The 19,978-nt window shown below is 42.2% G+C and overlaps 1 protein-coding gene across 1 annotated transcript; it reads right to left on the reverse strand.

The window, feature by feature from the left end:
• Positions 1-7,320: 7,320 nt before the first annotated feature.
• On the reverse strand, positions 7,321-7,851 carry LOC138879259 (uncharacterized). The gene has a single exon (XM_070158863.1). The coding sequence runs from the start codon at positions 7,849-7,851 to the stop codon at positions 7,321-7,323; it is 531 nt and encodes a 176-aa protein (XP_070014964.1).
• Positions 7,852-19,978: the final 12,127 nt, after the last annotated feature.

Consider the following 19,978-nt stretch of genomic DNA (forward strand, 5'->3'; position numbering starts at 1 on the left):
AAAATTTCAGGTCATTCGAACGAGGTTTGATAGGCTTTTTGATGGAATTCGGAATTTAGAAGTTTTTGGAACTTAGGCTTAAATCCTAGAGTGATTTGATGTTTTGATGTTGTTTTGAGTGTTCCGAAGCTTGGAACAAGTTTGAATGATGTTATGGGATATGTTGTCATGTTTGGTTGAGGTCCCGATGGCCTCGGGTGAGTTTCGGGTGGTTAAACGGATCAAATTATTGTTTTGGAAGTTGAAGATTTTCCTTCAGTTCTGTTGCGGATGTTTCTTCTTTGCGATCGCGTGAGTAGGCTCGCGATCGCGTAGAGCAGCTGTAGAGGCAGGCCAGGTTGTTCTTCGTGTTCGCGTATTTGGGGCTATGATCGTGAGAGTTGTTCAGGTAAAGCATCGTGAACGCGTGGGTTAAGTTGCGTTCGCGTAAGGTTAAATGGACCAAGGTTGGACCACGCGTTTGTTCATCGCGCACGCGGTCCTTGGTCCGCGATCGCATAGGTATAAGGGAGTTATGTATCGCGTTCGTGTGGGGAGAAATGCGTTCACGTAGGGTTATTTTTGAGTCAGCAAAAGTTTGTTCTTCGCGATCGCGATTAAGGAAAATTACCTGGGAAGAATGTTTAAATAGCCATATTCGCGAATTTTAGGCCATTTCTCACCATTGTTGGCTGGATTTAGAGCTTTTTGAGGGGGATTGAAGAGAGAATCGAAGGGAAACACTTGGAGGTAAGATTTTTGAATTCAACACTCGATTCTATTTTGATTTCTACCTAATTAGACATGAAATTAGTGGGATTTATAGCCTAAAATTGGGGAATTAGGGCTTGAAATTGGAGACTTTGATTTAAGGATTTGAAGGGTCGTTTAGGGTCAGATTTTGATGCATTTGGTATTTATAAACTCGTGAGAGTGTAAGAATTCTAGTTTTGTAATTTTTATCGGAATTTGAGACATGGGCCCGGGGGCAGGGTTTGGCCAATTTAGGGATTCTTGGTGTAAATTGGTTATTTTCGAGTGAGCTTTGTTCCCTTAGCATATTTTGATAGTATGAATCTATTTTTGGTTAGATTTGGAGCATTCACATGCCGAGTCGAGGGTTAAAGGAATCGCGGGCTAGAGTTTGGATCGAATTGAGGTAAGTAATGATTGTAAAAGTTGTCCTGAGGGTATGAAACCCCGGATTTCACATCGTTGTGCTATTTTGAGGTGATGCACAGACTAGATCACGAGCGTGGGGTCGTGCACCATTGGGGATTGTGATATAGTTCGCCTCGTATGACTTTTAAGTCGTGTATTTGATTAAAAACTATTTGATATCATTGTATTTTGGAAAGTATTACCATGTTTTGTGCGGAATGCCATATTGGGCCTTGTGCCAACTATTTTGAATACCATTCCTCACTGTTTTGACCTCATATTTGTACTCAGTCATGCTGTATTCTAGTGTTTTCATAACTCATCCATATTTACTCCGTTTTGATATTTTAAATGATATTTTGGGCTAAGCAACATGTTTTACTGCTGCTTGAGTGGCTTGAGAGGATTCTGACTAAGTGAAGCCGAGGGCCAATGTTGTGAGGATTATTATGGGATCGGGCCGCGTGCCGCAGCTTGTGTAATGATTTGTGATATATGAATGGCTGAGGGCCTGATTTGTTATGCCACGAGATGGCTTGTGATAACGCTTGGGGTGTAGGAGCCCCTTCGGGTACCTAGTGTGAGATGTGATATTGCCCGAGGGGCTGGTTTCTGCTAATATTTTGCCCGAGGGGCTGTTTAAGTTTCTATCCTTTTACTCATTGTTTTCATCATTCTTTTGAAACTATTGGACGATGTTTTAAAAGGTTTTATTGAACTGAGTTGTTTTTACGAGTTTTATTGCTTTACTGCATTGTCCTGGACTTATACTACTTTGCTGTAGCATTATGATGTGGTTTACGTATTTTCTTACTGCTCAGCTACCTTTAATTTTATTACATACTGAGTTGGCGTACTCACATTACTCCCTGCACCTTGTGTGCAGATCCAGGAGTCTCGGGTCGTTCCAGCAGGTCTCTAGAGTTAACTAGGTAGCTGTTTGGCGTTCACAGCCTAGTGCTTCTCCTTCCTATCTTATTCAAATTTGTATTAGCAATTGTTTTCAAACTATGTTGTCCTTTCTTATTCCTATACGAGTTGTAGTTGTTCATGACTGGTGACACCCCGATGTCGGGATATGTTATATATTTTCTGCACTATTTAAACTTATATTATGGGATCTTAGTTGACTAATAACTTTAAATAACTTAATATGAACTTATGAGTTGTTTTGGGGTTTGTGTCGACTGGCCTAGTGTCACGCCCCGAGCCTGGGGCGAGACCGGCACCCAGTGCCTCACCTATCCTTACATACCACTTGCGGCTAAGAGACTCTGAACATGTAAGGTCATACTTTGGCCATGAGCCAAATTGCAAGATAGTGTGCTATGCAAAATATAAAACTCAATAGAGACTAACACTGACTAAATGTCAACATAAAGCTGGGCCAGCAACGCCGTCATAATTACTACAACTGACAAGCCAACAAAATATACATACAGGGCCTACAAGACCAACATACTGCACCAACTGACAGGATATATCTATAAGCTTCTACTGATAGATGCACTGTGATCGAAATAGGCCCCGACCTACCCTTAACCTATCTACATATATGCACAAGATGTACACCAAACAGCTAGACCTGGCAACTCCAAGAGATAGGGAGCTTACCGATAAGGCTGAACTTAGTACGAAATAATGTACCGAGAATGTAAGGCAATATATTAAAAGCTGAAACTGAACTGATAACTTAAAGATATGCTTAGCTACTGATACTGACTCAATTCTTTCAATATAATAAGTACAATAGTTGTCCGGCCCTATAAGGCTCGGTATATATAACTACTCTGTTGTAGTAGGCTCGCTCATAGGCGCTCGGCCAAATTAGGCTCTATATCTCGGCCAACTAGGCTTGCTCATAGGCGCTCGGCCACAATAGGCTCGGTATATATCTTACCATTTGATCAGAGGTTGCCCAATAGGGGCCTGCCCATCGATTATAGCTCGATGGTAATGAAAATATTTTAATTTAGGTTCTGATGTTATGTTTGATAAAGCATCTTTGTCATACTTTATTTCATATCTCTAAGTTGCAGTCTACACAATTACTGACAAAGCTTACTTCTTTTTACTTCCTTTATATCATTTAGCTCATGTGTAATAGCCAGAATATTGTTAAGAATTTCACAATGTATCTTAATGATAAGATATTTAGCAGCCATTGTGATATGTTAACCACTAATGTAGAACTTAAAGTCCAGCAATAAAACTAATGGCATTCTACATTTCTCTTTTCTAATAAGGGGAAAAAATGCAGAATTACATTTCTTCTAAATACCCTATTAACATGTTCCTAGTTACACTATAGCTCCTTGAGGACAGGTTAATAAGATATTGTAGGCCATGATAAGACTTCCAGGAATCTATATGAGCAGGGACTTCTCACGGAAAATTATAACTTGGAAAATGCCTGAGTAGACGAATAACAAGCAAGAATGGTAAACTTACAAAACTAGGAAAATATATGTAACTTGCGAGACTAGCAAAATATACGTAAATTTCGGGATATGAATTTTTCTTTATGCCTCGTTATCAAACTTTTGTAATTACGAGATCATGCTAAAATGAAAGAAAAGCTTAATCTTAAAATACTTGGAGTAGGAAAAAATCCGTATGATATCCTTGGAAAAAGAATACACCATATTCCCTTATAACCGCAAAATTTTACCTTGCTAAATCTTGTTGGAACCGTTGAAACTTGTAGTATCTGATTTCAACGTTCTTTAAAACTTAAATTGAAAGAACTAACGATGCCCTCCTCTATTTGTTCCTTCTTGAAAGGCTTTTCAAGAATTGTAAAGTGATTTGGTTTTAAAAGTCATAAGGTATTAGGTGTCTTGCAATTGAATTGTCAAGATGCCACTTATTTTATGTGACCATAGGTCACATAATTGTTAGTGGCTTGCTGCCACATGAGTGGGTTGGGGTGTTTTTAATCTTTATCACTTATTAGGTAATTAGGTAATATCCCGTTACCCAGTAATTAATCAATTACCCGCATAATTAAAAATTATCTCAAATTACTTATAATTCTACTTATTTTTAATATACTTTATACATTATACTACCGTGGTCATATAGTACCTTGTATGATACTAGTCCATGAATATCGAGTATTATCACTCGACCCGTATTTTATCCCTAATCAACAACCTTCAACGAAACTTATTTTCTTTAATCCGTGTACCTTTATCCTTCATGGCACTTGCTTATTGATTGTTATAAATAGCATAAATATGCTAACCTCGAGATAATATCATCCCCGAGTCTATGTCAACTAACTGAAGACGAAATTTTAACGTACGAAAAATGCGAGATGTAACATCCTTCACCCCCTTGGAAACATTCGCCCTCGAATGTCTATTCTAATAGCCGGAGCCTCTTTCGTACATTAGACTAAAACCAACCTGTACGCAGCCAAAAAACTTACTATACATGTCACACATGGCCACTTTCTATAAATAGCAACACTTGGCTCCACATAAATGTCCATTATAAATTCTGAGAGTTAAAAATGAGAGCTCACTTGATGACCTACTGGCCTGAAAGTTTATACCCTCGAGTCATATCTTCAGTTTGAAATAGGTGGGGGTATTTAGATTTCATTTCTTTCAATGCTTCCCACGTCATCTCTTCCACCTTCTTACTTCTCCATAAAACCTTCACGGATGCTATCTCCTTGATTCTTAGCTTGCAGATTAGTCGGTCTAGGATGGAAACCGGAATTTTCTCGTATGACAAGTCCTCTGTAATATGTACACCATCTGTGGGCACCACTTGGGTAGGATCACCAATGCACTTTCATAACATAGATAAGTGAAAAATCGAATGAATAAACTACAATTCCGAGGGCAATTCTAACTCATATGCTACTTGGCCCACTCTCCGAATTATCCTATAAGGCCCAATATACTGTGGGCTAAGCTTTCCTTTCTTACCAAATCTCATTACACCTTTCATAGGTGACACCTTTAATAATACCCAGTCATTAACCCCGAACTCTAAATCTCGTCGTCACATGTCAGAATATGACTTCTGACGACTCTGAGCTATCAACAGTCGCTCTTAGATAAGCTTTACTTTTTCTATGGCCTGCTGAACCATGTCTGACCAATCTAACCCAGATTCTCCAACATCAAACCACTCTATGGGAGATCTGCACCTGCGTCCATACAAAGCCTATCTAGATACTGGAGTGGTAACTATTATTGTATGCAAACTCGATAAGAGGTAGATGTTCATCCCAACTTCTTTTTAAATCCAGCACACATGTTCGCAACATATCCTCGAGCGTCTGAATCGTGCGCTCGACTTTTCCATCTGTTTATGGATGAAAAGCTATGCTGAGATTCACCTGAGTTCCTAGACCTTCCTGAAGTGACCTCCAAAAATGTGTTGTAAACTGGGCCCCACGGTAAGATTTAATAGATATTGGTACTCCGTGTAGTCACACTATCTCTTTAACATATAATTTTGCATAATCTTCTGCTGTATATGTAGATCTTACCAGAAGAAAATGAGCTGATTTTATGAGCATGTCGACTATCACCCATATGGAATCAACCTTACGATGGGAACGAGATAAACTTGCGATAAAGTCCATGTTTATCGCCTCCCATTTCCATTCAGGATCTCTATAGGCTGCATTAGCCCTTCGGGCTTCTGGTGCTCTATTTTCACCTGCTGGAAACTAGGGCATTGAGAGACATACTCAGCAATGTTCTTCTTCATATCGTTCCACCAATACACATCCTTAATGTCATGATACATCTTTGTCGACCCAAGGTGAATTGTATACCATGAATAATGTGCCTATGACATAATCCTGTCTCGTAGCCCTGCTACATCTGGAACACACAAACAACCCCTTTATCTGAAAACCTCATCTACTTTGAGTTATACAACAACTTGTTCTATTGTGGAACCCGCTCTCTCAACTTGACTAACTCTGGATCCTCGTACTGCCTCTCCTTTACTTCAGCTATGAGAGATGATTTTGCAGTATTTTGGAGTACAACTCCTCCATTGCCAGAGTCTACTAATCGAACACCCAAACAAGCCAATCGATGAATCTCTCTGGTTAATTGTCTTTTTTGGCCTCTACATGTGCTAAGATGCCCATAGATCGGCAACTTAAGGCATCTACTACAACATTAGCTTTCCCTGGATGGTAGAGAATGTTATCATCGTAGTCTTTTAATAACTCAAGCCACCGCCTCTGTCGCAAATTCAACTCTTTTTGCTTTAAGATATATTGCAGGCTTTTATGATATATGAATATATCAACATGCACACCATATAAATAATGCCGCTATATCTTAAGTGCATGGACAACTGCAGCTAACTCAAGGTCGTGGGTCGGATAATTCCACTCATGCTTCCTTAACTGCCTTGAAGCATATGCAATTACTTTTTCTTGTTGCATCAGGACACATCCTAACCCGACACCTGAAGCATCACAATATATGGCATAACCATCTGGACCTTCTGGAAGTGCTAGAACTGGCGTAGAGGTCAACCTGTTCTTAAGCTCTTGGAAACTCTGCTCACAGGCCTCTGTCTACTAAACTTAGTCTTTTCTATGTCAGCTTTGTTAATGGTGCTAAAAGAGAAGAAAAACCCTCTACGAACCTCCGGTAATATCTTGCTAAGCCTAGAAAGCTACAAATCACTATCAGAGTGGTAGGTCTAGGCCAGATTTCACAGCTTCAATCTTCTAAGTGCCTACCTTTATACCTCTGTCGGATACGATGTGCCCCAATAATGCTATGGACATCAACATGAACTCACACTTAGAAAACTTAGCATACAATTTATTATCACGGAGGTTTTGGAGTACCGCTCGTAGGTGATCCACATGCTCATTCTCTGAATGCGAATAAACCAGAATATCATCAATAAAGACTATCACGAACAGATCCAAAAATGGCCGGAATAGGCTATTCATCAAGTCCATAAATATGGCAGGTGCATTGGTCAACCCGAAGGACATAACAAGGAATTCAAAGTGGGCATATCGGGTCCTAAAGGCTGTCTTGGGAATATCTTTCTCCCGAACTCTGACCTGGTGGTACCCCAACCTCAAATCTATCTTTGAAAAACATCTAGCTCCCTGCAACTGATCAAACAAGTCGTCTATTCTTGGAAAGAGATACTTATTCTTAATAATTACCTTGTTCAGTTGCCTATAATCGATACACTAGCGAGCCATATTTCTTCTATCCAAACAATACTGGTGCACCCCAAGGTGAGGTATTGGGTCTGATGAAACCTTTCTCCAGTAAATCTTTTAACTGCTCCTTCAACTCCTTTTAATTCGGGAGGTGTCATTCTATACAGAGGGATGGATATTGGTTGCATTCCTAGAAGCAAATCGATGCCAAAATCAATCGCTCGCTCTAGAGGAATACTTGGAAGTTCATCTGAAAATACATCCGCGTACTTTTTTACTACTGGAATAGACTGAAGTGTAGGTATCTCAGCATCTGCATCTTTAACTCGCACAATATGATAAATGCACCCTTTTACGATCATTTTCCTCGCCTTTAGATAGGACATAAACTTGCCTCTAAGTGTCGCTGTATTACCTACCCATTCAAGGACTGTCTCACCCGAAAAATAAAATCTAGCTGTCTTTGCTCTACAATTAACTGTGGCATAACAAGCTGCCAACCAGTCCATGCCCATGATAGCATTGAAATCCAACATCTCTAGTTCAACTAGGTTGGCTGAGGTCTGACAACCATAAACTAATACCGTATAACCTCGTTAAACGCGTCGAGTGATAATCAATTCTTCGACTGGTGTAGATACCGCAAAAGGATCACTTAGTATTTTAGGCACTATACAAAACTTCATCGCAACAAATGGGGTAATACATGATAAAGTAGATTTTGGGACTATCAAGGCATAAACATCGTGAGAACAAATTCTCAACATACCTGTCATAATGTCTGGTGAGGACTCTTGGTCCTGTCGACCTGCTAGTGCATAGATACGATTCTGGTTACCACCTGAACTGGACCCTCTACCTCTGCCTCAACCTCTACCAGCCGAAGACTGAGACTCATGCCCTTAAGGATGCACGTATATAGTTGATCCTGTTGTTGAATTTTCTGGTTCTGCCATACCACCAGAATCTCTATTTGGGCAATGTTGCATCATATGCCCTAGATGTCCACATGTATAACAAGCATCGGAATCGGCTCGGCATTGGCCTAAGTGTCCTCGACCGCAGATGGCACACCGCAGCAAAAATGCCCTTGTCTTCCTCGAACCTCGTTGTCGCTGCAAACTTGACACCTGGGAGCTCTCACATGGTCCTGACTGAGTATAGCGGTCATACCTGTAACCCTGTAGCTTAGGTGGCGGAGGTCTAGGTGGTCGTTCGAAGTACTGGGGCCTGTAACTACCCTGAGATTGCTCTTGACCTAGTAAATCTCATCCTCTTACGCTGCCCTGACTTAGTCCTTTCCGTACTCTATTGTCGACGCCTACCCCTCTCTATATTCTGGGCAAATGCCTAAATCCGGGAGATATCCATACTATCCTGTAATGCAGCGGTGGCACATGCCTCGGTCAACTCTGGGGCCAACCCTGCTATAAACCTGTGGATCCTGTCCTGCATAGTAGCAACTATGGATGGTGCATATATGGCCAATGAGTTAAAACGGAGACTATACTCTCGAACACTCATACTGCCCTTCTTGAGGGCTAGAAACTGATCGAGTCGGGCCTCTCCGATCTCTCGCGGTAAGTACTAGTCAAGGAAGTCATCTGAAAAATTCTCCCAAATAGTAAGAGGTGCATCACATCCCCTGGACCTTTCCCATCCCTCATACCAAAGGATGGCTATATCTCAGAGTCGAAACGCTGCTAACTCAACCGCTTCTTTCTCCGTGGTATGCATAACCTAAAAGATCCTATGAAGTTGATCTATGAAATCCTATGGGTCCTCCCTCTGATCTGTCCCCGTGAACTCTGGGGTATTCAAAGCAATAAACTCTCGGACCCTTGAACTTCTAGATCCCTCAGAAGGTCCTACACTAGCGAATGCCCTAGCCTATTGCTGAGTAGCTACCAACTGTGCCAACAAATGCACCACACTCCTCAAGTCCTGATCTGATGGAAGCGGAGGGGGAACTGGATGTGCAGTCTCCCTAGGAATCTCCTCAGGTGGTGGAGGAGCCGGTAATCGCTGGGTAGGGGTCTCTCCCTGCGACTCTGATTAGGCCCCATCTGCTAGGGGTACCCTGCTAGTCCCCTCACCTACTGCTGTTTCTCTCCTCTAGGTAGTCGTACTCTTCCTTGTTACCGTCATATGTGCATGCAAACGTCAACACACAAGTTTAACTCAAATTTCCTATAACTTAGTGCTACAACACGATTTAGATTTGAAAGAATGGTAACCAACTCCTAAATGCCCTGTAGTCCCCTGCTTGTATAATGAGGTGCACCACACATTTATAAACAAGACCCTACTAGACACGACTTGTAGATTCCCTAGGGCACAACTGCTTTGATACCACTTTTGTCACGCCTCGAGCCTGGGGTGACACCGGCACCCAGTGCCTCACCTATCCTTGCATACCACTTGCGACTAAGAGACTCTGAAAATCTAATGTCATACTTTGGCCATGGGCCAAATTGCAAGATAATGCGCGATGCAAAATATAAAACTGAATAGAGACTAATGCTGACTAAATGTCAACATAAAGCTGGGCCGGCAAAGCCGTCATAATTACTACAACTGACAATCTAACAAAATATACGTACAGGGCCTACAAGCCCAACATACTGCACCAACTGACAAGATATATCTACAAGAATCTACTGATAGATGTATTGTGATCGGAACATGGCCCTGACCTGCCCTAACCTATCTACTATATGCACAAGATATATACCAAACTGCTCGACCCGATAACTCCGAAAGACGGGGAGTTTACCGATAAGGCTGAACTCGGGCATACACCTACTGAGGAGGTCTACCCGTCTGTATCTCCGAACCTGAATGCATGAAATGCAGCGCCCCCAGAAAGGGACGTCAGTAAGAAATAATGTATTGAGTATATAAGGCAATATATTGAAAGTTGAAACTGAACCGACAACTTAAACATATGCTTAGTTGCTGATACTTACTCAATTCTTTCAATATAATAAGTATAATAGTTGTCCGACCCTATAAGGCTTAGTGTATATATATATAACTGCTCTGCCGTATTTGGCTCGTTCATAGGCGCTCGGCCATACTAGGCTCTGTATCTCGGCCAACTGGGCTCGCTCATTTGCGCTTGGCCACAGTAGGCTCGGTATATATCTTACCATCCGATCAGAGGTTGCCCAATAGGTTCCTACCCATCGATTATAGCTCGATGGTAATGAAAATACTTTAATTTAGGTTCTGATGTTAAGTTGGATAAAACATCTTTGTCATACTTTATTTCATATCTCTAAGTTGCAATCTACACAATTACTGACAAAGCTTACTTCTTTTTACTTCCTTTCTATCATTTAGCTCATGTGTAACAGCCAGAATATTGTTAAGAATTTCATAATATATCTTAATGATAAAATAATTAGCAGCCATTGTGATATGTTAACCACTTATGTAGAACTTAAAGTCCAGCAATAAAACAAATGGCATTCTACATTTCTCTTTTCCAATAAGGGGAAAAAATGCAGAATTACATTTCTTCTAAATACCCAATTAACATTTTTACTAGTTACACTACAGCTCCTTGAGGACAGGTTAATAAGATATTGTAGGCCATGATAAGACTTCCAGGAATCTATATGAGTAGCAACTTTTCACGGAAAATTCTAACTTGGAAAATGCCTGAGTCGACGACTAACAAGCAAGAATAGTAAACTTACAAAACTAGGAAAATATATATAACTTGCGAGACTAGCAAAATATACGTAAATTTCAGGATATGAATTTTTCTTTATGTCACGTTATCAAACTTGTATAATTACGAGATAATGCTAAAATGAAGGAAAAGATTAACCTTAACATACCTGGAGTAGAAAAAAATCCGTATGATATCCTTGGAAAAAGAATACACCGTACCCCTTAGACCCGCAAAATTTTACGTTGCTAAATCTTGTTGGAACCGTTGAAACTTGTAGGATCTGATTTCAACGTTCTTTAAAATTGAAATTGAAAGAACTAGTGATGCCCTCCTCTGTTTGTGCCTTCTTGAAAGTCTTTTCAAGAATTGTAAAGTGATTTGGTTTTAAAAGTCCTAAGGTATTAGGTGTCTTGCAATTGAATTGTCAAGATGCCACCTATTTTATGTGACCATGAGTCACATAATTGTTAGTGGATTGCTGTCACATGGGTGGGTTGGGGTATTTTTAATCTTTATCACTTATTAGGTAATTAGGTAATGTCCTGTTATTCGGTAATTAATCAATTACCCGCATAATTAAAAATTATCTCGAATTACTAAAAATTCTACTTATTTTTAATATGCTTTATACACTATACTACCGTGGTCATATAGTACCTTGTATAGTAATAGTCCATAAATATCGGGTATTATCACTCGACCCGTATTTTATCCCAAATCAACAATTTTCAACGAAACTCATTTTCTTTAATCCGTGTACCCTTTATCCTTCATGGCACTTTCTTATTGATTGTTATAAATAACATAAGTATGCTAATCTCGAGATAATCTCATCCTCGAGTCTATATCAATTAACTGAAGACGAAATTTTAATGTACAAAAAACGTGAGATGTAACACCTAGTTTCAAGTTAGGCGCCATCACGATCGGGTCAGTTTTAGGGTCGTGACAAGTTAGTATCAGAGCCTAGGTTACAAAGGTCTTACAAATCATGAGCAGGTTTAGTAGAGTCTTGCGGATTGGTACAGAGACGTCTGTATTTATCCTCGGGAGGCTGCAGAACTTTTAGGAAAAACTTCATATTTTTGAAATTCTATCGTGTGAATCTGTTGATTCTAGTACTAAACTTTGTTATTGTATTCTCTCGCAGATGGTGAGGACACGTGCTACCAGTCAGAATGGACGATCAACAGTACCACCAGTTGGGGTCACTAGAGGTCGAGGATGCAGTTGAGGGCATAGTAGGGGCATGGGTGTAGTCTGCACAACAGCTAGGGCAGCACCTGTAGATCCGCCAACCGCCCCAGTGCATGATCAGGTCCCAGTTGTGGACTCTCCAGCAGCACCATCTCAGTAACCGGCTATGCCTATTGTGATTCCATGCCTTCAGGAGGCCCTAGCCTAGTTTCTATCAGTATGCACTGGCCTAGCTCAGGCCATCTCAGTTACTACAGCTGCAGATAATCTCAGGCCAGGGAGGCACTCAGACTCTCGTCGCTCGCACACCTGAGCAGGTCGTGCAGGGACTTCACCGGAGGCACCTCTAGCCTAGCTAGTTGCAACTACTCGAGACTATGTAGCTCCTGTTATGCCAGAGGATGAGCAACGTAGATTGGAGAGGTTCGGTAGACTCCAACCTCTAACTTTCAAGGGTGTAGAGGGCGAAGATGCCTAGGGTTTCTTAGACAAGTGTCAGAGGATGCTTCAAACCACAGGTATTCTGGTGACCAGTGGGGTCTCATTAACTACTTTGCAGTTCTCAGGGACTGTACTTAGATGGTGGGAGGATTACGAGAGGCGTAGGCCGGTTGACGTAGCGCCCTTTTCTTGGCAGCAATTCTCCATTCTCTTCCTGGTGAAGTTTATACCTGAGTCTCGCCGAGAGCAGCTGCGCAGGCAGTTCGAGCAGCTTCGTTAGGGTGACAGATCTATTACATAGTATGAGATGCGGTTCTCTTAGTTGGCTTGTCATGAGGTTTGGTTGGTTTCCACTGATCGAGAGTTGATTAGGAGGTTTATAGATGGCCTCGGTTTTCAGCTTCGGTTGTTTATGACCATAGAGAGAGTATTTGGTGCTACCTTTGATGAGGTTGTTGACATAGCTCGATAGATTGAGATGGTTTGTGGTTAGGAGAGGTTTGAGTAGGAGGCTAAGAGGCCTCGTGGTCAGGGTGGATTCAATGGTACTCCTCATAGGGATCAATTTTATCATGGCAGAGGCCATCCATTCAGGCATGCTTAGTCAGCCTGCCCAGGTTATCGAGGGGCATCATCGGGCCATGGTTTCCATAGTTCTCATCAGGGCCATTCATCACTCAGTGCCCTTCCATCCTAGAGTTTGTCCCATGCTCCATCAGTTCAGGGCTCTTCTATGCCAGGTTCTCCTGCTAGTCATCCTGATGCTAGGGTGTAATGACTCGGACGGTCGTTTCATGAGTTACCACTTTGTTTCCCCCATTTATGCATCTGCATATGTCGTTCTACTGTATTTCGTTGCATTATGTTGGTTAGTTTGGGTTCAGAGTGGTTTTGTGGAGAAATGAGACACTTAATCTCTTAAGTTGGCCTATTAGAAGGAAAAAGTCAACTAAAAGTTGACTTGTGAGTAACGGTCTCGGAATTTGGTTTTTATGATTCGGATAGCTTCGCGAGATGATTTGGGACTTAGGAGCGTGATCGGAATGTGTTTTGGAGGTCCGGGGTAGATTTAGGCCTTAATTGGCGAAATTGAAATTTTGGCGTATTCCTGTTGGTAGCGGAGATTTTGATAAAGAGGTTGGAATGGAATTCCGGAAATTAGAGTCGGTCCTTTGTGTCACTTGAGATGTGTGTGCAAAATTTCAGGTCATTAAGATGAGGTTTGATAGACTTTTTGATCGAAAGCGGAATTTGGAGATTTTGGCATTCATAGGCTTGAATCCGAGGGTGATTTGGTGTTTCGGCATTGTTTTGAGTGTTCCGAGGGTTGGAACAAGTTTGAATAGTGTTATATGACTTGTTGGCATGATTGGTTGAGGTCCCGGGGGCCTCGAGATGGATTTGGATGGTTGACAGAGAGATTTGATTTTTGGAGTTAATGTAGTAGATTTTCTGCTTCTGTTGTTTCCGCACCTACGGATTGGGGACTGCAGGTGCGACGCTGTAGATGCGTGGAGGAGGCCATAGAAGTGAGTTTTGGTTAGTGGGACCTTGGCCACAGATACGATGCTTTAGGCGCATCTGCGAGACCGCAGGTCCGATTCCTGGATGCAGATGCGGCTCTGGAGGATTAACTGAAGAACCGCAAATGCAGTTGTATTGGCCGCAGGTGTGGTCCGCAGAAGAGGGATTTATGCCGCCGGTGCGACATCTCTGGGCCAGAACCTATATAAGGTTTCCTTTGCGATTTTCAGCTTAGTTTCACCATTTTTAAGTCTGATTGAGAGCTTTTTTGGGAGATTTTGAAGAGGGAATTCAAGAGAACTTCGTGGAGGTAAGATTTTTGGAACTAAAACTCATTTCTATGATGATATTTCACTGATTAGGCTTGAAATTTATGGAAATTAAGGGTTAAAAATTGGAGAACTAGGGCTTGGAATTGGAGACCTTGATTTAGGAATTTGAGGGGTCGTTTGTCATCGGATTTTGATGTATTTGGTATGTATTAACTTATGAGAGTGTAAGGATTCTAGTTTTGTAATTTTTATGAGAATCTGAGATGTGGGCCCGGGGGTCGGGTTTCACCAACTTCGGGATTCTTGGTGTAAATTGGTTATATTCGAGTGAGCTTTGTTCCCTTAGCATATTTTGATGGTATGGATCTATTTTTGGTTAGACTTGGAGTATTTGGAGGCCGATTCGAGAGGCAAAGGCATCGTGGGCTAGGGTTTGGACCGGATTGAGGTAAGTAATGATTTTAAATGTTGTCCTGAGGGTATGAAATTCTGAATTTCACATTGTTGTGCTACTTTAAAGTGACGCACAAGCTAGATAACGAGTGTAGGGTCGTGGACCATTGGGGATTGTGACTTAGTCTGTCCCGTATGACTGTTAATTTGCGTATTTGAATGAAAACTGTTTGATATCATTGTGTTTTGGAATGTATTACCATGTTTTGGGCTGAATACCATATTTGGGCCTCGTGCCAACTATTTTGGACCCTTCAGGGGATTTTTACTACTATTCCTCTCTGTTTTGACTTCATATTTTTACTCAGTCATGCTGTATTTTACTGATTTCATAACTCAGCTATATTTACTTTGTTTTGTTATTTCAAATGATATTTTGGGCTGAGCATCATGTTTTACTACTGGCCGAGTGGCTTGAGAGTATTCTAACTGAGTGAGGCCGAGGGCCTATGTGTACTGAATTGTGATATATGAGAGGCCGAGGGTCTGATTTGTTATGCTACGAGATGCCTTGTGATAGCGCTTGGGCTGTAGGAGCCCTTCCAGAGGTTTGCACACCCCCAATAGTCGCGGGCACCTAGTGTGAGATGTGATATTGCCCGAGGGGCTGTTGTTGTTTCATGTTGTTGCCCGATGGGCTGATTACGAGCGACTGTGAGGTAGCCCGAGGTGCTGGTTTCTGTTGATATTTTGCCCGGGAGACTGTTTACGTTTCTATCCTTTTACTCATTATTTTCATCACTCATTTGAAACTATTGAAAGATGTTTTAAAGGGTTTTACTGAACTGAGTTGTTTTTACAAGTTTTATTATTTTACTGCATTGTTTTGGACTTATACTATTTTGCTGTAGCATCTTGACGTGGTTTACGTGTTTTCTTACTGCTCAGCTACTTTTACTTTTATTACTTACTGAGTTGGCGTACTCACATTACTTCCTGTATCCTGTGTGCAGTTCCAGGAGTCTCGAGTCGCGGTAGCGAGTTCTGATTTGTCTTCCAGCAGGCATTCGAAGTTGACTAGGTAGTTGCTTGGCGTTCGCAGCCTAGTACTTCTCCTTCCTATCTTATCCAGTTTTGTATTAGCATTGTTTTCAGACTATGTTGTCTTTCCTTATTCATAGATGAGTTATAGTTGCTCATGACTGGTAATACCCCGGTGTCGGGCTGTGTTATATATATTTTTCCGCACTATTTAAAACTTATATTATGGGATTTTAGCTAATGAAAGGTTTTAAATGACTAATTATGAACTTATGGTTAGTTTTGGGGTTTGTGTCGGCTGACCTAGTTTCAAGTTAGGCGCCATCACGACCTGGTCAGTTTTAGGGTCGTGACAAGTTGGTATCAGAGCCTAGGTTACATAAGTCTCACGAGTTATGTGCAGGTTTAGTAGAGTCTTACGGATCGGTACGGAGACATTTGTGCTTATCCTCAGAAGGCTGTGGAACCTTTAGGAAAACTTCATATTCTTGAATTCCTGTCGTGCGAATCTGTTGATTCTAGTACTAAACTTCTGTTATTCTATTCTCTCACATATGGTGAGGACACATGCTACCGGTCAGGATGGACGACCACCAGTACCACCAGTTATGGCCACCGGAGGTCGAGGATGCGATCGAGGCTGTGGTAGGGCAGGGGTGTAGCCTGCACAGCAGCTAGGGCAGCACCTGCAGATCCACCAGTCGCCCCAGTTGATGATCAGGTCCCAAATATGGATGCTCTAGCAGCACCAGCTCAGGCACCGACGGTGCTTATTGTGATTCCAGGCCTTCAGGAAGCCCCGGCCCAGAGTTATGCTAGAGGACGAGCAATGCAGTTTGGAGAGGTTTGGCAGACCTCAGCCTCCGACTTTTAGTAATATAGAGGGCGAGGATGCCTAGGGTTTCTTAGACAAGTATCAGAGGATTCTTAGTACAGTGGGTATTCTAGAGACCAGCGGGGTAGCATTTACTACTTTTCCGATTTCTAGAGCTGCGTTCACTTGGTGGGAGGCTTATGAGAGGCGTAGGACTTTTGGTGCAACGCCCTTTACGTGGAAGCAGTTCTCTGTTCTCTTTTTGGAGAAGTATGTGCCACAGTCTTCTAGGGAGGAGCTCCGCAGGTAGTTCGACCAGTTGCGACAGGGTGATTTGACTGTGATGCAGTATGAGATAAGGTTCTCGGAGATACTATTTGGTTGGTTCCGACGGATAGAGAGAAGATTAAGATGTTCATTGTTGGCCTCACAAATCAGCTTTGGATTCTCATGACTAGGGAGAGGGTGTTAGGTGCTACTTTTGAGGAGGTTGTTGATATCGCTCGCAAGATTGAGTCAGTTTGTTGCCAAGAGCGATATCAGAGGGAGGCCAAGAGGCCTCGTGGATCTGGTAGTTTTGGGGGTGTTCCTTCGAGAGGTCAGTTTCTGCATGCTAGAGGCCTCCCATTCAGGCATGCTCAATCAGACCGCCCAGGTTATCGTGGGGCATCATTGGGCTATGGTTCTCACAGTTCTCATCAGGGCCATTCATCACTCAATGCCCTTCCAACCCAGAGTTCGTCCCGTGCTCTATCAGTTTAGGGCTTTTCTATGCTAGGTGCATCTTCTAGTCATTGTAGTGCTAGGGGTTCCCTTCAGTCCCCGTCTCCAGCACCAGGGAGTTGATATGAGTATTGAGAGTTGGGGCACATGTGGAGGCAGTGTCCTCGTCGTCTTGGGGGTTCATCTCAGCAGATTAGTTAGCCATCGACTTCAGCACCAGTTACTTCACCACCTACCCAGCCAGCTAGGGGTGGAGGACAGTCAGTTAGGGGTCGCCCTAGAGGGGGAGGTCAATCAGGTGGTGGTCAGGTCCGTTTCTATGCACTCCCAGCTAGACCTTATGTTGTTGCTTCAGATGTTGTGATTACAGGAATTGTCTTAATCTACCATAGAGATCTTGGTTCCACTTTTTCATATGTATCATCATATTTTAGTTGATATCTGGATACGCCCCGTGAGTCTCTTGTTTTATCTATTCGTTCATCTATGCTGGTGGGCGATAGTATTGTTGTGGACTGTGTGTAATGGTCGTGTGTGGTGACTATTGGTGGTCTGGAGACCCAAGTGGACCTTTTGTTACTTTGTATAGTGGACTTTGATGTGATATTAGGCATGGATTGGCTATCTCCGTGTCGTGCTATTTTGGATTGTCATGCTAAGACAGTGATGTTGGCTATGCCGGGTGTGCCACGGATTGAGTGGCAAGGTTCCACTGATTTTTTCCCAATAGGGTGATTTCATTTCTGAAGGCCCAGCAGATGGTTGGGAAAGGTTGTCTTTCATACTTATCATTTGTGAGGGATGTCGGTGCAGAGACTCCTCATATTGATTATGTTCCAATAGTGAGGGACATTCCTGATGTGTTTCCTGTAGACCTACCGGGCATGCCACCGGACAAGCATATTAATTTTGGTATTGATTTGGTGTCGGGCACTCAGCCCATTTCCATTCCACCGTATCGTATGGCACCAGCGAAGCTAAAAGAGTTGAAGGATCAGCTTGAGGAACTCCTTGATAAGGGTTTTATTCAGCCTAGTGTGTTGCCATGGGATGCGCCTGTTCTATTTGTAAAGAAAAAGGATGGCACGATGAGGATGTGCATTGATTACAAGTGGTTGAACAAAGTAACAATCAAGAACAAGTATCCTTTGCCTCGTATCGATGATTTATTTAACCAACTTCAGGGAGCGAGAGTGTTCTCTAAGATTGATCTTCGTTCAGGGTATCACCAACTGAAGATCAGGGACTCGTATATTCTTAAGACAGCTTATAGGACCCAATATGATCATTATGAGTTTCTGGTGATGTCTTTTCGGCTGACTAATGCCCCAGCAACATTCATGCATTTTATAAACAACATGTTTCGTCCTTATCTCAACTCGTTCGTGATTGTTTTTGATGATGCTATTCTGGTGTAATCGCGTTGTCAGGAGGAGCATGCGGAGCATTTGAGAGTTGTGTTGCAGAGATTGAGGGAGGAAAAGCTTTATGCAAAGTTCTCCAAGTGTGAGTTTTGGCTCGGTTCAGTGGCTTTCTCGGGACATGTGGATTCAGGTTGATCCGAAGAAGATAGAGGCGGTTCAGAATTGGCCCAGACCGTCCTCAGCCATAGAGATTCACAACTTTCTTGGTTTGGCGGGTTATTACCATCGGTTTGTTCAGGGATTTTCATTTAGAGCATCACCCTTAACCAAGTTGACTCAAAAGGGTGCTCCTATCATGTGGTCGGATGAGTGTGAGGCGAGCTTTCATAATCTCAAGACTGCATTGACCACGACTTCAATGTTATTATTGCCATCAACTTCAGGTTCATATACAGTGTATTGTGATGCTTTGAGAGTTAGTATTGGGTTTGTGTTGATGCAGGAGGGTAGAGTGATTGCTTATGCTTCTCGTCAGTTAAAGCCCTATGAGAAGAACTATCCTATTAACGATCTAGAGTTAGCTGCCATTGTTCACGTGTTGAAGATTTGGAGGCATTATCTTTATGGTGTGTTTTGTGAGGTGTTTACTGATCATCGTAGCCTCGAGCACTTGTTTAAGTAGAAGGATCTCAATTTGAGGCATCGAAAATGGTTGGAGCTGCTAAAGGATTATGATATTACTATCTTGTACCATCCGGGGAAGGCCAATGTAGTGGCCGATGCTTTGAGTAGGAAGGCAGTGAGTATGGGGAGTTTGGCGTATATTCTTGTTGGGGAGAGACCTCTTGCAGTTGATGTTCAGGCATTTTCCAATCGGTTCGTGAGGTTTGATAGTTTGGAGCCCAGTCAGATATTAGGTTGTGTGATTTCTCGGTCTTCCTTATTTGATCACATTAGAGAGAGCCAGTATGATGATCCTCATTTGCTTATCCTTAAGGATAGAGTTCAGCATGACGATGCTAGAGATGTGACTATTGGTGATGATGGGGGTGTTGAGGATGCAAGGTCGGATATGTGTGCCCAATGTAGATGGGCTCCGTGAGTTGTTTCTAGAGGAGGCTCATAGCTCGCATTATTCCATCCATCTGAGAGCCGCGAAGATGTGTTAGGATCTGAGACATCATTATTGGTGGAGGAGAATGAAGAGAGATA

This window comes from Nicotiana sylvestris, chromosome 10 (genome assembly GCF_000393655.2).
Source record: "Nicotiana sylvestris chromosome 10, ASM39365v2, whole genome shotgun sequence".
Classification (NCBI taxonomy): Eukaryota; Viridiplantae; Streptophyta; class Magnoliopsida; order Solanales; family Solanaceae; genus Nicotiana; species Nicotiana sylvestris.